General features: G+C 39.6%; 2 protein-coding genes across 2 annotated transcripts; both read right to left on the bottom strand.

Annotated features, from left to right (window-relative positions):
• Positions 1-3,614: 3,614 nt before the first annotated feature.
• LOC140950387 (protein BTG2-like) lies at positions 3,615-4,818 on the bottom strand. The gene has a single exon (XM_073399603.1). The coding sequence runs from the start codon at positions 4,570-4,572 to the stop codon at positions 4,021-4,023; it is 552 nt and encodes a 183-aa protein (XP_073255704.1). The 5' UTR covers positions 4,573-4,818; the 3' UTR covers positions 3,615-4,020.
• A 4,017-nt stretch (positions 4,819-8,835) lies between these two features.
• LOC140950009 (uncharacterized) lies at positions 8,836-22,652 on the bottom strand. The gene is made up of 5 exons (XM_073399167.1): positions 22,507-22,652; positions 15,846-16,489; positions 14,806-15,028; positions 12,412-12,594; positions 8,836-11,446 (listed from the first exon to the last, which is right to left on the bottom strand). Exons 1-5 carry the CDS (start codon positions 22,550-22,552, stop codon positions 11,241-11,243), a joined length of 1,302 nt encoding a protein of 433 aa, XP_073255268.1. The 5' UTR covers positions 22,553-22,652; the 3' UTR covers positions 8,836-11,240.
• Between the last annotated feature and the right edge of the window lie 1,712 nt (positions 22,653-24,364).

Here is a 24,364-nt window from a genome sequence, read left to right as displayed (position 1 = left end):
CGGCTGTTTCTCCATTCAGTAGTCAATTAGCTTGCTGAAACTTCATACATTCGTTTTTTATTAGCCTGCGTGGCTGGCGGTATTGTGTGGGTGCGAGTTTAAAGTTTTGGCGGCGGAGCCGTGTTCCAAAAAAAGGGAGTAGGGACGAGGCGGTTGAAATACCGCCTGCCAGAAAACCCCGGTATTTTGAATAGCCCGCACACCAGTGTGCGGGGAAACGGATTGGTCGAGGGCCATACATATGTCAATCATGTTAGATGATCCTTCGCATATATTTCCCAATTTAGGGAGCAGATGGCAAACTGAAAAAAAAGTACATGCAAAGTGACTGTGATTTCCGCTTTAAAAAGAGCATAATTGATGACCAAATTTCCGAAATGGCGTCTTTAAACTTCAAAGCGCTGGAATTGTCTTTATTTAGCCGTAAGAAACAAAGGTCAAAGAAAATTAAAACACTATACAACTCCATCTGAGATCAAATCCTATCAGGAACACCTACAGAAGAATAAACCACCGGAAATGGTTACTCAGAATGCATGTAACAAACCAGCTTCATGACCTTTTAATGTTAAGCCTGGTGTTGCAAAAAAAAGATTTACTCAGTCAAAGTTTAGAATGATACATGCACTGTGTAGTGCTAGTAACCTTCGCGCGAGAGCCGAGAAAATAAAAAAAACCTCTGTTCAAGCAAACTCACGAGGTCACGTTTCACATTATCACGAGCTTAGGAGTCGTGTTTAGCCTGTCAACGCTTATTTCTAAACTGTCTCGCGTGAAAATAATCGGAAGTTTCAAATTGCAGGTTTCTCTCTGACTGGCTGATTTAATTGCGATCAGCTAAGGTGACAAAGTGGGCGGCATTCGAAAAATCATGGTTCTCTGGCAGGCGGTATTTCTCGCGGCTTCGCCGCTCGTGACGGCTCCGCCGTCAAATCTCACTCGACTACGTCTATTCTCACCCGACTACTACACAATACCGCCAGCTACGCAGGCTAGTTTTTTATAAGAATCTGTAATTTTCAAACTGAGGCTGGACTGAGGTCAAATTTGCTTGCATGGGGGGACTGGAGCGATCCTGAAAATCTCAAAAACCGGACGAACAAGACCAAGCCTGAGGAGCGAACAGGCGAATATGACTAAAACAGACCGACAAATATTGTTACTCAGTAGCAACAGACGGACCTAAAACGCAGGATACACTTTACTTGTTGACAGAGGGGTGGGGTGGGGATGCATACCAATTTTATTGATCTACAAATCCGATACGGGGGTACTTCCTTACAGGCTAATGGGGATGTGCCGCTGGATGGGGTCGCATTTTCACGACTGGATTGGCTATAATGGGGTCGCATTTTCAGCAGAGTTACTAGAATGGGGTCGCACATTTTTTGATTTTTGGAGGTAAGACAGTTCTTCATATGTAAGGTTAGCAAACGTACCAGAATGTTTGTACTGCAGATGAAAAGTAAAGTGTTCCTCATTAAATTCAATCTAAAAAATAGGTCAGTTCATAAAAATAGAAAGAGACTAAGTTGGGATCGCGAAAATTACATATTTGCGCAAACGTGACTAAAATGGGGTCTATAATTGGCCACAGAATAGACTATAATGGGGTAGGGGCTCTGACAGGCCAGCGGCACATAACTAGCAAAAATTAACCCAAGTACCCCCCCCCCCCCCCCCCCACGGATCCTCACGGCTCGAAAATTAATGTTTTGGGGGATGCACGACGCAGGCTAGTACGGGTGGGGCATGGAGGGAGGGAAACGGATCAAACAATGGCAAGCAAGGGCCCTTAGCTATTAAACACTATCTCCTGGATAAATGGATAATGCAATTAGTTTCCTTAATTCTTATTCGCCTGATAGTGATTTATCTGGTGGATATCGCTTAAACAACTGACCAAATGAGGCAACACATCTCTCTCAGTAGTGAGTGGGCTTGATAAGGCTGTTTCACCGGCTGTTCGAATTCATCTCCATTCAGTAGCTAGTCAATTAATTTGCTTGCTGAAACAGTATACATACACTCGTTTTAAATTACATTGTACTGTTCAGTTTTTACTCAAATTTGTGATGCCTCCTGCGAAACTGTATTGTGTTTAAATTTGGAGTAAAGCCCTTGAAATTCTAGAAATGCCCCGAACAAGGAAAGGCTCCTGCCGGAACAATGAAACATATGATCAGCCGTTCTGACGAAACCGGAAGTAATGATTGCATAGAAAACGGATAAAATGAAAATTAAATTGTACAAGTACAAACTTTCAATAATTTAAAAGCTTGTGCCTGTACAATTTCTGAAAAAGGAAATGATGTAATATTTTTTTGTTTTAGTGTGCAATGTTTCCAGAAGGTTGCTTCATGCAGCTGAATAAAGAAGGAAGAATTTGATAAAAGCCCTTCAGTGTGATAAGCATCTAATTTCTCCCCAAAATATCACTGCTGAATCAAATCAAAGGATAAAGAAAAGGATCGTCAAATTTAAAATACTGTCATTTTTAAAAAAACTGGTTCCCATTTGCCAGGAGCTTAGGCTCCTGCACATATGTACAATAACAAAAATAATGTAAAGTAACGAAAAACAATACAGAGAATATCCTATATGGTTTCAAATAAGGGGTTCTATACCCCTTAACCCTCTAAACCCTAAGATCAAAATTTGAATTCTCATTTGTTGCCCATATTCATTTCCCTCAGAAGTAGTGGGGAGAGGTTGATGAAATATCAAGCAAATTGATCTTGTGTGATCATGTCCGTAATTCTCATGACCACTCTGTTCTTCAACGCATTACTATTACAAGGAGAAATTTGATGCTGATCACTATTAGGGCTTAAAAGGTTAAAGCTTACTTGTACAGTGGCAGTCAACAAGCACAAATTCTGCCACGTGAGTAACTCGAGTTAGATTCATTTGTAACATACACGAATAGCCACTGTGTTTTCCCACTGTGACTTTTTTTGAGTAAATGCGACAGCTATGTGCATTTATTTCAAAATGAATCCACCTTAAATTTTCCTCTAGTCTTGCCTTCTTGAAATACAGGCACCAGGGGGCACCTCAGGCTAAACTGATGAAATGAACCCCTCTATCAAAACACATTCTTTGCTTCAATAACTGTAAAATGCATGACACAAGACGTTGAAGAAACATACTCAGTTTTAAGCCGTTGCAAGATATGTGGATCACGTGTGCAACGAGTTATGAGGGACACTGAAAATTGTTGGCCAATCACATTTTTAAGGTATTATGTATGATGAACAAGTATCCAATCCAGCTAGACCGCCTAGAAAAAAACAACTTCCTGGTCTCTCCAACATTATCACAACAGGAAACGATAAAAGACAGGCCTGACAAAGTACAAGCCTATCATTAACTTTTAACTTTGCCCAGTCCAAGTTGTTTCCCAAAACTTTTTGTTGACAGGGGTCAGGCATTAGCAATTATTATTTTAAAATTATATAATTATCAGGAAAACGAAGCTGGGGATACCTGGTTTCATGCTCAAATTTGAATTTTTGTGTTTTCTTAAATCTTAACTAGAATTATTTTTAGACTGAATTTGCAACAAGCGGAAATGGGAGAAATAGAGCACTCGACATCACATAAAACACCAGTTTCAATGCAACAACTGAATGTTTTTATTTAACCATAAAACATTAACTTGGTCTTGTACAAAATATGAAAATGCTATGTCTGTTAAATTTCATTTGACTATAATTTTTGCTCCTGGTGAAGCTTCCAAATACTATTTCAAAATTGTACAAATTTACAAATTAAATTATTAGCCAAGGTTTGGGCAAAAATATAAGCTTAAGCAAAATTCTCCATTTACAAGGGCAATAACATTTCGGAAGTAAATTATGTACATAGAAAAACTGTATGCCTATGTACAGGGAATCTTAAAACATTTTATATTTAACTTTAAAACATTCGTGTGCATGGATATAGACATTTCCACTCCATAGTCGGTCATTTAAGTTAGAAAGAGTCGATAGAAATTTTCATATTGTGGCTAGATGTTTAAAATACTTCGGTAGTTCTTTTGGAATAGTCCTTGCTAACCCAATGGTACCTTTGAAAGTTCTCCTTTTGGCTTGAATTCTTCGGAAAAAGCGACTGCTTGAAATTTGACTGCGAAGAACACTGACGATAGCCAAAGTTGAATTGCTGAAGCGGCCGTTGTGGCTTTGTAAAACTTTGTTGTTGTTGTTGTGTATTTTGTTCCCCGTAAAGCGGACATATCGAGCCTTTTCCAATTCTACACGACACGTCGCCGGGATCTACCCATAAAGCGAGCCCTCCTGGGAAGACATCTAACAAAACTGTCGGGGAAATCCCGCTCGCTTCTGTTGCTGTTAGAAGAACGGGGTCGATAGCGGTTGTGTCGATGTTGAGGCATCTAAATGCGTTTCCTTTCAAAGGCTTGTTCGGATGCCAATGGTTCTGAAATTTCGTGATCATTAATTGTTCTAGAATTGCCTTGAATTTATTTGCTTGTTCTTCATTCACTTTAGAGTTTCTTAAAAGAACCTCGGTAAGGAACGTGATAGCGGAGCGAACTTCGACTTTCATGTTTGTTGTCGCGTTGTGCTGGCGTTCTAAGGCTTTCAAATGTCAGCTTCGAGAAAAAATAATTAGAGCTTCCGTTCTAGCTTTGTTGTAATCAACTGATTATGTCCCTTTAACGTCTCTTCTGGCCAAAGCGGGAGAGTACCACTTTCACTTTCTCAGGCGTTATGAGTTTCTCAATCCTTCGACTCACTTTTCACAGCCTATTTATTCGAACCTTGCCTCGAATTTTCGCGTAACAAACACTTCAGCAGGGGAAATTTACAAGCCAAAAATAGTAACTGCGTCAAAGCCGCACCAATCAGGTGCCAGCTGGAACAATGAGCGCTCTTCTGTTGCCCAGGTAACAAGGGCGGGTATCTGACGCAAAGCACGTGTTTCGAGTACGTAATTGCTATCTATTGTCCTCCTGATGTTGGCAATAATATTGCAGTAATGCCGCTTCATAATTCGCCTAGAAAGCAGAGGTTTAACGAGAATAGAACCTTTCTGTTCCGTTCGCTCTTCATTTCAAACATTTCCTACTTATTTTAGAAGATTACGGGGCAGTGAATATAAAGTAAACTCAAGGAAATATCAAGAGAAAAACCGCAATTGAGAGACGTGACAACAATCAGCTGTTATTAGACGGTTTCGTTGCGCGCACTTTGGCGATGTTACGTCAAAGAGGTCTTGCGTTTGTATTAAATTCCACTCCTAATACTGCAAAGTTGTTGATAACATGAAGTTCGATAACGATATGTATACGCAATTTAAATGATCTGAAATAACTTCATGGATATTGGAAGAAACTGTTTGAAGGTTTGATGTTTTTTCGACACCTGTGCGTGAGAATAATGTATTTCCTCATTTCCGGTTTCCGTCACGAACACGAGAGTTGGAGTAATTTGTCTACATGTCGATAGCCTCAATACTGTATGGATGGTTTGAGCTCTTAGAGTAGCTAGTTGTACGTAAACGGGATTAAAATAATTTAATTCATGATCATAGGCTGCAAGCACACGCGCGCTGCGCTCATTGCTTTCAAGCGCCCGCGCGCTACGCAAGCTATTGGCCAGCCGAATCTTACAGAGGCCAGTGGAAGAAAAATCAAGAAAACTACTAGAACAGAACACTTTGGAAAGGGAAGCAAAAAATTGTTTGCACGGATACCTCAGCCTACGATGCCGGACTTGTCACTCAAATCCTCTAAGAATAACAACAATAACAACAACTTTATTGACTTTGTCTTCGACATGAAGATTTCAGTACCAAAAAACAATCAATATAATTACAAATGAAACAAAGTAAAATAAAAGTTAAGTAATAAAGAAAGGAACAACAACTATATATTGAATATAAATTACTTGGTTATGTACGGCTTCTACGCTGGTCGTATGGTAAGAAAGTTAAATTAGAGTTCAGATTTATGACAATTTAGAATATTTTCAATATAAGAGGCACTAAGATTTATGATGTTTTCATCGCACATAGACTAGACATGATATATAGAAATAGTAGTAACTGAGGACTGTGTCATTTGCCAAAATACAATGTTTTTCTTGCCTTTTAGTATCCCTTTTAACTTCCAACAAAATTGCCTGCACCGGCGGTTCAGCGGTTTCAGTGGAAAAGTATTGGAAAATCAGTTACCCTATATTCTGACTAGATCTGCCAGGATCGCTTGCTCTTTGATGATGATAACTGAACTGGCCCATGCCTAGGAACAGATCGAGATAGATACTATGGAATGCCGTTGGTATCAAAAATACTTATAACCACATATAAAACTTTACATTAAGATGTTGCATAAAACTACGGGCCTGGTAAAAAAGCCTCATTTTTATGTAAAAGCTGACTTTTTACAAATTACACAGTTGTAAAAATACCGGTTTTTTTTGCAAAAATATATTTGTGTAAAAAGATGCTTTTATGTAAAAATCCTGCTTTTTTACAGGTATATAGCTGTAAAAAAACCTGCCTCTTTACAAAAACATATTTTTGTAAAAAGGTTGCATTTTTATGTAACTGAATCCTGCTTTTTTACAACTTAATAACGGTAAAAAATCTGCTTTTTAACAGAAATATAAAAGCTGCTCTTTTATGTAAAAAAGCAGATACAGACAGGTCGCATTTTCACGAGTCGATTGACTATAATGGGGTCGCATTTTCAATAGAATTACTATAATGGGGTCACACATTAATTTTCGGATTTTTGGGGGTAAGACCGTTCTTCATATTTATGGTTAGCAAACGTTCCAGAATGTTTGTTCTGTAGATAAAAAGTAAAGAGTTCTTCATTCTTGAATCTAAAATATGGGCCAATTCATGAAAATAGAAAGTGACTAAGATGGGATCGCGAAAATTACATATTTGCCCAAAAGTGACTAAGATGGAGTCTATATTTGGCCACAGAATAGACTATAATGGGGTAGGGGCCCTGAGAGGCCAGCGGCACATACCCAGCAAAAATTAACCCGCGCACCCCCCCGGTTATTTGTTTACTCCTAATGACTGTTTACAAAGGAAGATATGAGTTTTCTCAGTAATATCTTTTCCCCAGGTGTTGAGATCTTCTTTGTCATAGATTCCCCATACCTCTGAACCGTAGAGGAGACGGGGTATAAAAAGTGAAGTAAAAAGTTCATTAACAATTATTCCTCGAGCCCGAATGGGCTCTGAGTCAATAGTCCATGAGGCCGAAGGCCGAATGGGCTATTGACTCAGAGGCCATGAGGGCGAGAGGAATAATTGTTTTAGTAAAATTCAACTAGTTGGTCAAAAATATTGAGACAAAATAACTTTAGCTAACAAAACGCGATTCAGCCGCCAATGTTTTTGTTTTCAAAGCCCGCGCTTTTCGCTACTAGTGGGCTATAACATATAGCCTAGTGGTAGCTCAACCAATCAGAACGCAGCATTGATAATAGACCACTAGTTGGATTTTACTAATTTGTGATAATGATCAAATTGTATTTTTGAGAAGGTAACGGCGAGAAGCAAAGGTTCTCCCATAGTGGCCATTACAGGGATCGGGAGGCTCCGCCAAAAAATAGTACTTTTTCAGGCTTCGGGTGTATGAAAGGGTGGGGATTTCACTTGTTGAAGTATATGAAAGGGTAGGGAAATCTGTCATTTCGGTCTGTAAAAAGACCCAAACAGATGCACTCTAAAAGGGATGTAAAGTTTTAAACTAGGCAGGAGCGTAGCGTCCGTATACGGACATACGTCCATGCGTACAGCTGAAATATAATGTGGAAAAAAATGTGCGCTCAACTGTGATGAGGAATATATGTATGCAAAACGTAGCCGATGTCAGTAACATTAGTCAGTGACTTTAGACGTCTCGCCGCTCTTTGCATGTAACCTCGTTGATGGCGTCACTGTTTTACCCTTTTTCTTAGCCTGTTCCAGGCTTCGAGATAGTGGTGAAAAAGAAATGCGAAAAACGCGCAGAGGCTGAGGAGAGCCACCGCCCCCTTTCCCAAGTCGCGCGCGTCTTATTTTCGCTTTGCTCGTTTTAATACGTCCGCACTATACTATCTGAGAGCCTGGCACAGGCTACCTTTTTCTATGAACACCATACCTTATCGAGAACAATATAGATGGGAAAAATCAACAACTACCTACTGCGTTTTCCTTTGTATTTGTTTACTGAAAATGTGCTGTGGAAAACGCTGGAAATGGCGTTTCAGAGACCTCCCCCCTAGTTTGGAGTACCTTCGGCGCTGTAACTTTCTTCCCGTGAGTACACCTTCAAAAGCTCACGCTACGTCTACGGCCATTTCTGAAAAGCAGGTATAGGAAAGGGGTATCTAAAAGCTAAGGGTAAGGGATTGGACGTTTGGGCGGAGACTCCCGGTATAGTAGAATGTTGAGTACCACCCTCCCCACCCTGGGGGATCAACTTTCATAAACAGGCCCTGAAACGAATCACAGATGCCTAAGGTAAGGAGAAATGGACAGCAAAAATTTTCTTACCTTACTCCGGATGCGGGGGTCCAGGGTTCAAGCCCCGCCCTTCGCGTTGTTTCCGTAGACAAGAAACTTTACTCCACTTTGTCTCTCTTCACCCAGCTGTATAAATGGGTTCCGGTGACATACTGCTGGGGGTAAACATGTGAACAACTATCATCCCATCCAGAAGGGGGTTAGCAATACTCCTAGGCATGCTTCATGCTATTAAGGGAAACCGGGATAAGCTTCGGCCGTTTGGGCCTTTGGCTCGTGTGCGCCTTTACCTTCACCATCTAATCACAATGAATAGTTCAAGGTGGACACAAATAATTATTAACAAACAAGATTTATTCAAAACATACAATCTAACAATGTAAATTGGCTTGCAACTACGAGGTACTACGAGGTACTAGGTACTATGAGGTACCTCATTTTCTCTTGCTTTAACTTAAAGTTCAAACTTCAATCAGCAACTCGCCTAATAAATATATAAAAATCTATTACATTGCTTATCAGCAAAAATAACTATCAAGAAATAATTGTCCAAACTATGACCCTTTTTAAAGTCAAATAAACGATCACACTGACTTATTAAGTGGATTAACCAGAGGTTATTTTATCAAAATACTACCAACTATTAAGTTTAAAGCTTAAAGCTTACACCAATTTCCCTATAAAGCTAGGATAATGGCTACAACTAAAAAAAAGTATAAAAGATCAATCACTTCTAACTTCAAACAAACAACAGTCTCGCTATGTTTGATTTCTTTCACATTGGGGTATTGTGTCACATTTATGCTTTTATGTGAGAAATTTTAAAGCAGCAGCTCACACCCCTACAATGGACCCCCACACCAGTCATATTTTGTTGAAACACTTCTCGAAAACACAAGATAAACTAAGTGGTTCCGCTAATACATGTATCGCGTCCCCCTCACAGGTTTGCTTGGTCATAAACTTCCGCAAAATCAACATTGAGGGGGAAGAGGCAAAGAAATTGGCAAGCATTTCAACAACATGACTGGGATGGCTGCTTGCAGGATATTAGTTTTTAATCTGGAGCATTCCTATCAAATTAAAATGAAGTATCTACACAGCTAACTCTTTAAACTGGACACCAGAGCCATGAGGGTGGAGAGGTAGGAGAACCTAACAATATTTTCCACCCCCACAGCCAAATCCTTAACCCTTCGGAGTAAGCCATGTCCCTGTTGGTATTCAACCCCATGCTATTTCATCTAGTCTTACGTTGCTGTTTTAAGGCCGCGTTGCTTGTCAGAATTTTATCCTAAAAGGGCCTCTTCATAAACTACATCCTCCTGTCATTCATGTTACATGTTACATATACCCCTTTCATGTACCTACAGTTAACACAATGCATCCCTTTCCAGCCCTTCAAATGAATAAGGAGATACAAAGGGAGTATAACATTTTTGGTCTAAAACTAAGCTACTTTTATTCTAATCACTTTTTTTAGAGTAACCTATTTCATAGACGGGTAAAAGCATAGGCCATGAGAGCATAACCGGCTCAATATCTCAAAGAAAATTTGCCCTGGAATGTTAATTTTTTAGCAAGTAGGCCTTTTGGATGTTGTTCTTTCATAATCCCCTAAAAAATCCTAAATAAAAAATTAGATTTTTTTGAAATTGTTTCACAAATCTAATTTTTTCTGACGTCACACTTGAGGACTCTACTTTATATACCTATAGCCTGAAAAAGGTCCCTGAGCAGGGAAAACCACCATAGCGTGTGGCCCCCTCTACCCAACGGGAAAGGGCTGGAGAAGCTTGCAATCAGCTTGAACTGTCTCCTTTGTATAGACACAAAATTAAAAGTGGGCTGGCAGCAGTAGATGAAACCAGCAATGAACCCTGATAGGCGCATCTTTGCTGACGTAATTGTTTACATTTTTCCTCATTAGCATACGACTTAACTCAAAGAAGCTGGGCCGTATATACGAACTAAATTCAAAAGTTGAAAGAGCTGATTACCTTGAACAATTTGTGCAATTGCAGCTTATTAAAAGAAATATTGAAGGAAATATAGGCCACCTAAAACTGCAAAATTGCTGAGTGGCAAAAAAGTTAATGAGACAAACATTCTTTGTAAAATTTTGAGTTTTTAAAAGAGAATTTCTCCGAAACCATTTGGTATATCCGGATTAAATTTTCAGAGATAACTGAAATTGTTTTGCTCTTTCAATATTCAGAGGTTTTATTTTATTAGCTTCATCAGATAATGATGAGCATATGTTAATGAGGCAGAAAATGTAAACAAAGATTCACCTAAAGGGGTGTCCACTTTTAGAGTTGAATGTCGGGCATTAACAACAAACATAGGAAAATGAAAAATTTCTTTCAAAAAAGTAAAAAACAAATTGCATTAAGACAATGCAAGTCAAATACAAAAAGAAAACATGACCACAGGTTGTCTTCCAATTTAGCTTAATTACTGTCCAATAATAATTATTCATTAAGAGAAAATCGACAAATGTTATATTTTTGTTTTGATTTTCTCTACAAATTGATACTGGTTTTCCCACACTACCATTACTCACTTGTGAGGGTGTTTGATAAAGAATTTAAGCACTTGGAAGTTTTATTTTAAAAAAATTGTACTCAATTCTCTATGAAACATCCTTCTCACTGTTATATAGTTATTGGGTGTAAAAGTTACTAGCATCCTCCAGACTGAACTGCGAGGTTTCTTTCTAGCCTCCAATGTTGCTATGGCTACAGTTTGCGGTATCCAGCAGATGTGTTACGTCTATAACGCCTACCAATCAGATAGCCAATGGCCACGATAACAACAAGCCCAGCCAGTGTACATCCAACGGCAATTGCCACTGTGTGGCTTTCCTTATGAGGCTTTGTCGGTGTTTTTGTTGTTGGATGGACGAACGCTGAGGCGGGTGCTTCGGTTGAAACACAGTAATCCGCTATGATGCACAAAACAGGACAAAATAGCAAAAATAAGAGGTTTATTTACCTTGCAATAAAATGCATGGACCAGGGTATTCTAGTATAGACTTCATTGGCAAAGGTGTGTCACTGGCATGGGTTACTACTTATTTACTATATTTCCCCAAATAAGTACCCACGTGCCTATTTAAAATTTCGGTTAAGAAGGGGCATTTACTGGAAGAAGGGCACTGATTGCTTTCTGAGGATGGCACTTCTTTTCCTGCTTTTGGTAATCGAGCATACAGTAGTCCCCTTTATACACTTTACACACAGTAGTATTGGTATAAATGTTGAAGTTGAAACTTACAAAGCAAGTAAAATAATGAAGTAGAATAGAAACAGGCATTCCTTGTATCCCTTCTATTTAAGAGGGTTATGGGGGATCAGAGGGGGATGCTTATTCAAAGGGGGGGGGGCTTGTTTGATATTAGGCTGATTTAGCAACAGAATGGGAACGTCAGTTGATGACAGGTAAAAGCATGCGGAAAGGATTGTATGCCACTTCCGGTGCCCAATTTGCCACTCTGCCAATGTCAGAGGGGGATGCTTATTCAAAGGGGGGGGGGGGGGGGGGGCTTGTTTGATATTAGGCTGATTTAGCAACAGAATGGGAACGTCAGTTGATGACAGGTAAAAGCATGCGGAAAGGATTGTATGCCACTTCCGGTGCCCAATTTGCCACTCTGCCAATGTCAAGTGACATTCCGTTCTTCTCGTAATTCGGCCTATTATGGCCTAGTGGTGGTGGGTGCTTATTAGAGCGTGGAAGCTTATTCGAGGAAATACACACATTAACCATTTCAAAATTCAGACATGTTTTCTAAAAATATTTGTGCACGTCTTCAGTCAAACCTTCTTGCTAACACAAGAGGTGAGGTGTACGCTTAATTTCAAGCATGACACCTGATTATAGTTTGCCTAGTCAACATCCTGACCTTACCATTTGCACTGAGCTTTCCGTTGTCAACTTCAAAGGGTTGGAACTTTACGTCCATCAGTGAGACGTCCACACTGGAATTGACAGCTGTCAGTTTAATGTCTTTCACACTGGTTTTGCACAGGTATGCATACCCCAAAGGAGCTGAAACCTCATTCAGTGGCTCTTTTGTAGACTGAAATGTTTCTGCAAGGAAAGCATACCCATAGTAAACTATGTTAAACATTAACCCTGAATACTCAGGGTTCATACAAAAAATTGCAACCATTTTTCAAGGACCACATTAGATTTTCAAGGACCACCTACTAGGAATATAATAAAGAAAATTTCACAGATTGTACAAAAATGCACATTCCCAGTCCATTCTAATAAGACTTTAAGGCTTGACCTGTTTGCTTCACCAACTTCTCTATGTACATTTTTCTGTTCACTTGACTTAAACTGATAGTTAATACTTGCACAAAACATATAGTGCACTTTATGTAAATAACCTTTAAATTCTCTGGGCTATGATTTGTTTCTGTCTTGGACAACCAAAATGCATCAAAAAATTCTTTCCACGCCACTACATTCAAAGTTGAAGAAAATTCAAGACCTTTTCAAGGACTTGCACAGAAATTAAAGGACTCTTCAAGGAAAAATGGAATTCAAGGACTTTTGAAGGACTTCCCCTAAAATTCAAGGACTTTTCCAGACGGAGCGAACCCTGATGTTGATGTGTCATTTCTCCCCCTCCTCCTTTTAGAAAGAAAGGGGGCTGGGATGGTTTACGGAAGATACAAAGTATTCTTCTAATAACCGAGAAAACAACTGTTATTTTGCGACGCCGTCACTGGTGTCCCCACAAAATGATGTCTAATTTAGAAAGGAACATGCAGAAACTCCATGCTGATGATACATCACTAGCTACCCAGGGCTGGGTAGTGCTTCTGATTGGTTGTACCACAAAGGAAATTGCTTCGACCAATCAGAAGCACTACCCAGCTCTGGGTAATGAAACGCCATCAGGATTGAATTTCTGTGCTCCTTTCTCACATGCAGGGGAAACCACTGATGGGATCGCAAAATGTCATAATTATGTAAATGCTAAATAGGCCACTTTGAAAAAATACCATAATATCAGAGTGCCGTTTGGGCAGTACGGTATCTATTCCATTAAACACCACCCTCAAATAAACACCTAAATGCCACAGATGGCAGCAAAATCACCTAATCAGAAGAATATGGCATTTACTTGAGGGTAATAAGAAAAACCTCGGTACAACTTGGTAATTTACACCATACAGACATTTACGATTCTTTCTCAGCAAAGCAAGAGAGACATTGGAACTTTTCAATTGCATAAATACATTAACAAACAAATTACAATAGCTGTTGTCATTGATTAAAAAAGTGATTTCAAAATAAACGCCATCATCTAAACTCCACATTGGAAACGCTAAAAATTTAATAAATGCTGCGGCGTTTACTCGAATAAATACGGCACTTCATGTTAACCTTACTCTTGCACACAATTTGCACATGCAATATGTCAGTTTGTCAAAAAATTGCACATTCAGCATGTTTAGGGGAAAACAAAGTTATGCTAATGTTCTATCTAAATTATAGTTAAGTACTGTACTCTTTTTAATATGTTCAGGAGTTTGGCAAGAAAGAAGACAAGTGAAATGGATGGATTCTTTAATACCAGTTCTATAGAGCAAGCCTTCGATCTATACATACCCTGAATTCTAATGATTGTGCCTACAAAAAAGGTCAGAAAATTTATTATACTTTACGTTATTACCAAGGTGTTTTTGGAAATCGCCTATTGCACATGCAGTTTGTGCAAAGGACAAAAGATAATGTGAACATCTGCTTTACATGCAGCTCTACTCAAACTGCAATTTTAGATTATGGTATTTTTCGTCGTGGCCTAGCTATTTTTCTCTGAGTTATAATAGGCCTTTTTACTTTGAATTAATTCGATTTAAGGAGTATTAAAGGATGCCCAGGGGGCATGAGCCCATTTCGTTTGTATTTTCGAGCGCTTATCGGGACATTTTTTTTGTAAAGTTTTCTTAGAATAAGATTGTAATGGGAAAAAAGATCCTTGTGCCGTGTTTGGATGTAATAATGATCGCCTTTTTCCCGAGAAATATAAAGTGAAAGACCATATTTCTAATACTAAACTACAAAAGGTGATCATTATTACATCCAAACAGGGTGCAAGGATCTTTTTTCCCATTACAATCTTATTCTAAGAAAACTTTATGAAAAAATGTCCCGAAAGCACTCAAAAATACAAACGAAATGTGCTCATGCCCCCTGGGCATCCTATAATACTCCTTAAATCGAATTAATTCAATATGGCTGCTGTATCGGTAAAAAGGTCTATAAGTTGACATGCAGTCATACCAGAGAATCCAGGTGTTTTCATTGAAAATGTCAAATTTGCAGCAGCCCAGCCTGGTGAGGATGTGAATTGATCGCTGTTGCCCTTGACTATGACAAAGTGCATTGTGAAGTTATATGAAACCTCCTTTGACTGCCATGACAGGGTAATGTATGATTTGTTGTTGGAAGGATAATTGTCACAGGCTCCAGTAGCTGTAGCATCCGCTGGCAAATACACACTGTGCTGTAAAACAATAAAAATTTATACGCTTTTCATTTCTCATCACTCAATAATAAAGGTATTTTAATAATCTTTTGTTTTCGGGACAGAAGTGAGAGCTGAGGACTAAGGGAGCCTTAACTGGCTTTCCCAAGGTAACGTGAGGCATTTTACTTTAACCAGTTTAATTTATACAACAAATTGTCCTTTTTCTACAACCTTCACAGAAAAACATTAGAGGCAAAAACAAAAAACAAAAAACAATGGTTAGTCACTGGACAATAGTCTGGCTAGACTGGGATGAAAAGTGAGACAGGTGAATCGCGATAGCTCAAACCCTCGCTAACTTGAACCTCGCGCTAATTTGAACCAAAATCAATTTCCCCTGGATTTTCATAAATTAACTGCAGTTTTACCCGCGGTAACTCAAACCCTTTTCCTTACTCCCAGCTTTTTTCTTCAAGCTCCCCATAACTCGAACTTTTTTTGATTTCCCTTGAAGGTTCCAGTTATCAGGAGTTGACTGTATTTGGTTAGGTAACAGAAAAGGTTTAAAGTGCTATTATGTTCTCTCTCATAAATGTCTGTATGACCCAACCTTGATAGCCCAGTTGTAATGGTAATACGTTGGAACCTCGATTTAAAGAAGGGCCAAGGGTCTGGCAAAACCTGTTCACTGTACCAAGGTTTTGTTATACAGAGGTTCTTTTCCATACATTTTACTATTACTGGGGTAAATAAAATCGTTCGTTATAACAAGGACTTCGTTATATTTCGTTATATCGAGGTTTTACTGTATTGAAGTTCCATTGCTAAACAGTGCAAATAAATACTTCCATACCTTTGAAAAATTCATAGTCACATCAAACCTGGCTGCCATGTAAGCAAACAAGCACACTGTGTTGTTCTTCGTTGTGACAGTAAAATTGCCTGGCTTGGGATGGATTGGTGTTGATGTTGGTGTTGGAGTTGGTGTTACAGGGGGCGTTGGCATTGTTTGTGAAGGTGTGACAGTCATATTGTGGGATGGTGTGACAGTCATATTGTGGGATGGTGTGACAGTCATATTGTGGGATGGTGTGACAGTCATATTGTGGGAAGGTGTGACAGTCATATTGTGGGATGGTGTGACAGTCATATTGTGGGATGGTGTGACAGTCATATTGTGGGATGGTGTGACAGTCATATTGTGGGATGGTGTGACAGTCATATTGTGGGATGGTGTGACAGTCATGCTGTGAAGAGAGGTGACAGTCACATTATGAGAAGGTGTAAATGTCATGTGAGAAGGAGTGAAAGTCTTATTTTGCGAAGGTTTGATTGTCATGGTTGCAGTCTTGTTTATCGACATGGAGGATGGGTTAACATGGGCTGTCGATGTTAAGTTTTGCACCATAGAGGAATGATTCTGTATAGCACTTCCATTTGCTATAACTGCTGGGCTTGAAGTGCTCATGCTGTTTCCCTTATTATCAACCAAAACAACTAAAAGGAAATGACATAAGGCAAAAATACATAGAGGATATTACATGGTCGCTTGGAGATACAAAATTTCTGTTCGAGTGTTGAAAAATATTTCACGAGTGAGCTGCGCTCACTCGTGAAATATTTTTTCAAAACGAGAAGAGAACTTTCGTATCTCCAAGGGGCCATGTAATGTTCTATTTACCGTGTAAACACCAATGAAATACCAAACCATTACACTTAAATAGTTTTTTGGTGTGAAAGGCGCGATTAATTATGTAGCCATAGCAACAGCAATCTTTTCACCAGTAAAGATAACATGTTATTTTCACGTGTGAAGATAGAGCGATTTTCGTATGACCTTGAAAACTGGTTTCAGTAAGTGTTCGTTATTTGTTTTATCAGCCAATGGATGAAAAGATCGAAACATCGACTCCTCGTTTTCCCGCCAAAGAGAACCCTCTAATGGAGAAGGCGTTGTTCGATTGGCTAATCGTATTGTACTATGACGTCAAAGCGAAGTGTCGATTGATTTCTAGAAAGGTCTTCGGGCATGAGGTTTTTTTCTCCCGAGCGTTTGCTTAACCAACCAAAAGCTACGCGCGTTATTACTCGTTCGATAAACCAGTCAAGTCGCTCTACTTCCGTTCATTTGTTGTTTCTGTTTTGTTCGCGCGTTTTCATTTCAAGGTCATAAGAAAATCGCTCTATCATGTTTTCGCGCAAAAGCTCAGCTGGTATTTCATTGGTGTTTATATAATAATTACAGTTTAATAGACAAACCAATGCCGTCTTTCATTAAACTTTGAGGGATTTTAAACCAGCACCAGAGTTTCAAAGGACTGAAGTTTGAGACATTAAATTTTTTTATAATTACACCTCAGTAAGAAGAGGCAAGTAGTAAAGGGGACCCCGTAAATACAGTCACAAATGGGCCAAATTAAGGGGGTAGCCGTATTAACAAGGGTTTTTTTACAGGAAAATGTATGGCGGTTTTTGCCAGGTGGCCAAAAAAAAGTGGACACACTAACGAGGTGACCGTATTACTGAGCAGGGTTGTCAGAAAGTTTTGAAGTAGACGGCTGGATTTTTAAGGTAAGCGACCAGTCCAGGGATATTTTATTTAAAAAATGCCATCTGCCAATACTAACCAAGTAGGCAGCGATTTTCGCCGGCAGCCGGCTACTTTTGACAACCCCGACTGAGGTGGTCATGAGGCAGGGTTTCACTGTACTCCTTTCAGTAATAGCTGGCTATGAAATCAAGACAATAACTCTTAATGATATTTGAATTTGATGCTGATTTTCTTAGAACAGCGTTTTGATTTGTGCCTTTTGGTACTTATTTTTACTAGATCCAGTCCCACCCAAGTTACCTTACCCCACCCTTTGAAAGGACAGATTGGAGAATGGATACAAGCAAATATACCTGGAAATGATGCAACCAACGCTTGTACAATATACTTAATGGAGCTATTCCGATACAGTGGAACCCCGCTGTAACGAAGTGCCACGGTGCTGAAAAATTGTTCGTTATAGCAGGATCTTCGTTATAGCGAAGAACCTGTTATAATGAATTATCTTGTCAACAGCAAAAATATTCATCATAGTGGGGTAATTTAATAAATAACAATGGGTGATTCCAGAAAATATCCATACCCTACCACGGGTGGCATGAGTATTTTAACCCCCCCTTGCCCTCGGAAATTCCAAAATGCTTATCCCCCCCTTGCCCTCCGAATTCCAAAATCGCTAACCCCCCTCTCCTCCGTAATTTTCCACTTTTGTTTCAGACCCTTTGGAATTCCTGTTCGTCTGCCTAAATCTTCAAACGAACGAGAAACTTGCACTTTTTCCCTCTGCAAAAGAATTCTGTTCACAATTTTTAGTCAGACGATCAAGCAACTCAAGTTTGTTAACGTTAGTACACCGTAGCTATTCCTTCTAAGCATTATCTTTAGGCTGCTTACCACCTAATAGAACTTTTTGTTTTCCATTCAATACCGTCATATTTTCAGGAGTAGATCGTATTGATACCAGTGGACGCTGACAAGAGTAAAGTTTACGATCGATATTCCGTCACCCGCCATATTGAAAATTTAAACAGTTTTGAATTAAACAGCGCATCAAAAGGCACGCTGTCGGATTTTACTACCTACATATTGGCGTGGAAATCGGCGTGAAATACAAAATCTGTCAGGCATTCTATTTGGAAACGAGAGACTGGTGCGAGTTTTCAGCACAGCATGCAACAACACATCGTCGATCAACAATCGGCGAGAAACACCGACTTGGTTATATTTTTATTAATCAGTTGACTAATTCCTCAACTTTAAGGCCTCTTCCATGTGGAGCTTGCTGCACAACCCATCTGCTTATCCCATCTGCATGAACACATACTTCTTCCGTGGTCGGTTCGTGCTTCATTTACAAACTGGGAATGTTAACAGGTCAGCGATTTCAAGCGGAGCTTTCGCCGTCTTTCCTCTGGAAATTCACTGAATTCAGAGCTGAAACACCCCCCCATGCCTTTGGAATTCCAAACTGCGTTACCCCCCACGTCTTCGGAATTCCAGTCCAAGAAACCCCCCCTCTCCCTCAGAATTCCAAGATGCCGCCCGTGGTATGGTATGGATATTTTCTGGAATCACCGAATTACCAAAAATTCAATACTGCATGCAGAAAACATTTTAATTCATTTGATACTGTAAACTGTAAGTGTAAAACGCTGACAATCAAGACATCAAATTCAAAAACACTTTCAATTAAAGCAAGCTGTGATTTCTACTCAAATCTGTTGTTTTTACTGACTGCTGCGAGCAACCGAACAAAATATTCCTTATAGCGGGGTAAATTGTGCATTGGGACCATCAAAATCTATTCCTTACAGTGGGGTACATTTCTGCAAAGGATGTGGCGGTGATCGCTATTGACCTATCCAAAGCGTTTGACTCGATTTGTGATAATTTATTACCAGCAAAACTGAAAGCTTATGGCGTTCACGATTCAGCTATGAAACTGATTCAGTCATATCTATCAGGCCGCTTTCAACGAGTAAAATGCAACGGGAAGGTGTCAGACTGGCTGCCTCTTCGCTGTGGAGCACCACAAGAGAGTCTTCTAGGTCCGCTTCTTTTTAATATCTTTGTGAATGATGTCAATTACTCAGCTGGATCTTCCTCCCTACGTCTGTGTGCTGATGACACAACGCAATATATAGCCCATGAGAGCCCCTGTACACTAGAATCTACACTGAATCAAGATATAGAGAGATTAACCCTCTAGTTCACTGCGAATTACCTGCAAGTAAACGCTACTAAAACTCAGGCCATGACACTGGGGAAATCTCAGTACCCATATAATCTTAAAAATCGGTGATAAGTCCATCGAAATTGAACCAACTCTCAAGATTCAGGGCGTCACATTGGATTGGGATTTGTCTTTCAAGCCCCACGTGGCAATCATGCTGAAGAAAGCGTATGCTAAGATAGCCGCACTACGTAAAATTAAACCCCTAGTTCCTTCGGACGTTATGATTTCCCTTTATAAAGCCTACGTGTTATCGCATTTAGAATACTGTTGCCCACTACTTCTGGGCATATCTAAAGTCTTGAAAAATAACATCAAACATACCAATCATTATCCGATCAAGACATTACTGAATTTAGGTAATTCGGCTACCTATGACTTTTGCCTAGAAATGGCTGATATGGACAAGCTTGAGCAAAGACATACCCTGCAATCGCTTATCTTATTTTTTAAATGTTTTAAACTCGATGGCCCTAATTATATTTCCAAATTTTTTACCCCTCGGCTAACTAAATGCAATCTACGAGACAGCAGATTAAATGTTGAGCGGCCTCCATATAACAGCCTTGTCATGCACAACTCTTGTTTATACATGATTGCCCACATATGGAATCAATTGCCAACTGTAACTAAATCCTCGACCACTTTAGCGCAATTTCGTACTCGCCTTAATAATGTCAATTTCACAGGGTGCCAATGTATGAACTGTACATAACTTTATCTATTTTTACATTTTTACATACTCTTGGGCTAGTTTATATACATATATAATTATACTGATATAATTATATTTTTTAATATTTTAATCAGTTTATAATGATTAGTCCGTTTTAAACTATTTTTAATGCATGTTCTTAGGTTATTTTAGTGTTGTTTTTTTTTTAAGAAAATAGTTTCTTTGAAAAAAATTTTCCCAAAATTACGATGTTTTTAGGTTTTTCTTAATATTTGTATATATATACCGGTAATTCACTTTTTATCCTGTTTTGTATTTTTTAGTTTGTCGAGCGTTTTTAACATGAGCCTCTGGCTCGGAAGATTGTGTAAACACTTCCCACATCTTCGACATTAAATAAATCATTCATTCATTCACTCATATTTTACTGTAATTCTGACAGGCTTTCAGATGTTTTTCGTTATAACAGGGTCTTCATTATAGCGGGGTTCTTATAGGCCGTATTCACTCACGTGGCCAGCATCTATGCTAATTTATTGGAACAAAAGAAAGTTTTTACATAAGAAAAGAGTTCAATTCCCACAGGGTTGTCTTGGTAGACCAACATGGCTACTGTTTCATTGTTTTGGAACACCAATATGGCCACCGTGACATCATGTGAATATGCTCTTGGGGGGTTTCACTGTATGCACCTATTTCAATTAAGGTTGCTCCAGTGAACCATGTTTCATGACCTGCAGTACACTATGGTAAACCCTTTCATAGTGGGAAGTTCAGTCTTGTTTATGTTCATTGAAATAATGGAGACCATTTGTGAGAAGGTGTTCAAGAGAGCTTTCAACTTAAATGGCTGCAAAAATTCTTAAACATAAGCGAGCTACAGAATTTCATTTTTAAAATCTCACAGTAAGAAATTAGAAGCCTCTTCCTTTAACAACATTAATTGAATAGGGTTTTACTGCCTGATTAAGCTGCGTTTTTGCACAGGCCAGGATGCTAATTATTTCAATAAAGCAAATCAACACTATTCTTTTTTTACTCAGTTTTAAAACAATTGCCTCAAACATAAACAAACGCATAGTGTTAAGTTATTTATTGTAGTTCAACAAACGCCTTGAATTTGTTTTTTTTTTAACGCCATCCAAAATTCCCACGTGCACGAGCCAAGCAAACTTATTGAAAATTTGCAACATTTCCATATTACCACAGAGCAAAACCTAAACTCAAATTGCTGTCCTAAAAGCCTAGGATTCAGAGTTTTGAAATACATTGTCGTAACGTTCTTATGACATAGCATAGAAGCATTAGTAGTGTTTGCTTTCTAGGTTTCTTGGCTCGTCGCGGGCACGTAATTTACTGGACTTGCTCCCATAATGCACCGCGGGCTATGAAACTTGGACCATGCATCATACATCTTACCTTGACAATTCATACTTACCTGCGAGGCTTGAGGGAATAATTTATATTGTTTTATTCCCTCAAGCCTCGTAGCTAAGCATGAATTTCAATATATCGAAATCAGTCTACAACAGTGACGGTTTCAGAAAAAAAACCTGCCGCACTTATTTGTATTAAAAGGCAACGAATAAAATCGACAAAATGGAGTCCACTTATCCACTTGGCAAAACAATGTTTCGTGCAAATGAGACAGAAATTGCCCTGTGATTTCACCCTTCTGCAAAACGTTTGGAAGATTTACTGTTCGTTTGATTCTTAATGTACAGAGTTTTCATAAAAGAATCAAGCGTGGACTTTATATTCATGACTAAACTGACAAGGCGGAAAATAAGAATTTACGCGTTTCGCTTTCCAAGTCTTCTGTTAGTTAGCTCAAATGTCATGAAGTTTTAGCAAAGTTACAAGCGCCCGATTAAACGCAAACCTGAAGATCGAGAAACGACACTCATGAAAATGGATTTAAAATAGATACTCTTGAGAGGCGTCGAGTAGCATTCTTCCATTTGCAATCCACTGAAAATGGCGCAAACTCGTCATAATCTAAGATTACACATTGCGAAAGAACAAGCACGTAGTAGGGAAGAAGGCGCTCTCACCTGTAAAAAGCAAACAGATCCCGAGAACTTCGTGAAGTACAGCCATGATGAAAACTGTCTGATAAACGCGAGACGAAGACGAATACTGACAATTCGCAACCCCTTTGCTTGCTCTAACTGCTCTGCACGATGGAAGGGAAGGGAACAGTTCCTGGAAGAGGCGGAAGTATGGGTAGACACGTGACAGGGCGCTTGAGAGGGCCCAGATGGACACGTGTCAGAGCCCAGTCTTTCCCGCGTTCCTATTTTAGGGTTTTGGGAGGGTTTTGTACAATTACAAGTACATACAAAGGCCTTTGTGGGGACTCCTGTTGGCCTGATAGAGCGTTTAATTCGAAATTTCCAACAAGCATCCCCGCCCCTTTAAGATGGGGGTCCCCCCTGGGGGCGACGATTATTCAGCACTTTCGCGTTGCCCATAAAACCTTAAAGCTTCTTTGTCCTCCCAAAACTGCAAAAACATTGTTTTTAATTTCTCTTATGACGACTGTAATATCCAGGAGAAATTGGGAACAATTACAAAATTTGGAAGGGGCAAACTAAGTGCATTATGGGCAATGCAAAAGAGAATAGGAGGAAATGTGGTATTTTATGCGTCAGTCATTTAAATCCTGACCAGACCACAGCACTTTAAAAAAGACGATTTCCCGTTATCGGGACGTTCCATAATAAACTCTTTGTGCTCCTCTGTGTGCTCCTCCCCGACAGTTTTTCTTGGTACAATGGAAAGTCCAAGCAAAACTTAAAAAATGCTTATGCAAAGTTTTGAAGACAATTGGAGTATATTGCCTTAAATCCTCTATTAAGCCCCCCCCCGGGGCTTATTTACTTCGAACACATTCGAAGGGGGGGGGGGGGGGCGTATTTCATTTAGAAAAGACGATGGTATCAGTTCTTCACACAGCCTGATTCTCAGACGTCCGAGGTCGTTCGCGGTCCCTTTCGAAAAGACGTCCGAGGTCGTTCGCGGTCCCTTTCGGTTTCGAAAGGGATCGCGAACGACCTCGGACGTCTGAGAATCAGGCTATTCTTCACAAAGAATTATAATTACAAATTGAGAAAGCTTAAATTCAAAACGTTGAAGGTCATGCAGCCGAGGATCAAAAACAAATCCGGACTTCCAGTTGGTGAATTAACCATCCTAGATCAGTCCACACGAAGTTTTACAGTCGTGATTGATTATACAATCTATTATTTACCAGTGAACAATAATAACGGGGAAGAGGGCTTTCAAGACAAGTGGAGCTTGTAAGAGAAAGAGGGCTTAATAGAGGATTTACGGTATGCGAAGGTGTGGAAGTGACGAATATAGTAGCCTGCGTAGCAGGCGCAAAAACGGGAGGGGAGGGGTAGGGAGAAAAGTGCTAAAGAGGGGAAAAGGGAATGGTTCCTTATCCTCTCTCCCCAATCCCCCTCCCTTTTTTCCTTCCTCCCTATCCCCTACCCCTTTCAATGCTGCTACGCAGGCTATGAACATAGGATAGCGAATGACAACATACAAGGTGAATAACCGCAGATATCTTCAACACAAGTCCTACGACCATTTTGAACATTTGAGGCAATCTGCACAGGTCACTGCTATACCTCACCCTCTCACCGTTACTCATGTTGTCAGCATTCAATATCTGCCCAAGAGCAGGCAAGACGGTAGAGCCTCCGACCCACGCCGAAGTGAAAATATCTCCTCGCGTGTTTCGCGTTCCCTACTACAAAGAGCAAGAGCACTGAGGAGTCCACATTATGGAAGAACCTGTGAGAAGAGGTTCAACTTTATGTACTCATAGTTCACCTAAGCTGTGTTTACGAGTTTTTCTGCGGTCTGGACAATAAGACTGGTAACAAACAGAGATCAAAAGGA

Source organism: Porites lutea, chromosome 10 (genome assembly GCF_958299795.1).
Source record: "Porites lutea chromosome 10, jaPorLute2.1, whole genome shotgun sequence".
Taxonomy (NCBI): domain Eukaryota; kingdom Metazoa; phylum Cnidaria; class Anthozoa; order Scleractinia; family Poritidae; genus Porites; species Porites lutea.
The sequence above is the reverse complement of the archived record's forward strand: the minus strand, read 5'-3'. Positions and strand labels throughout refer to the sequence as shown.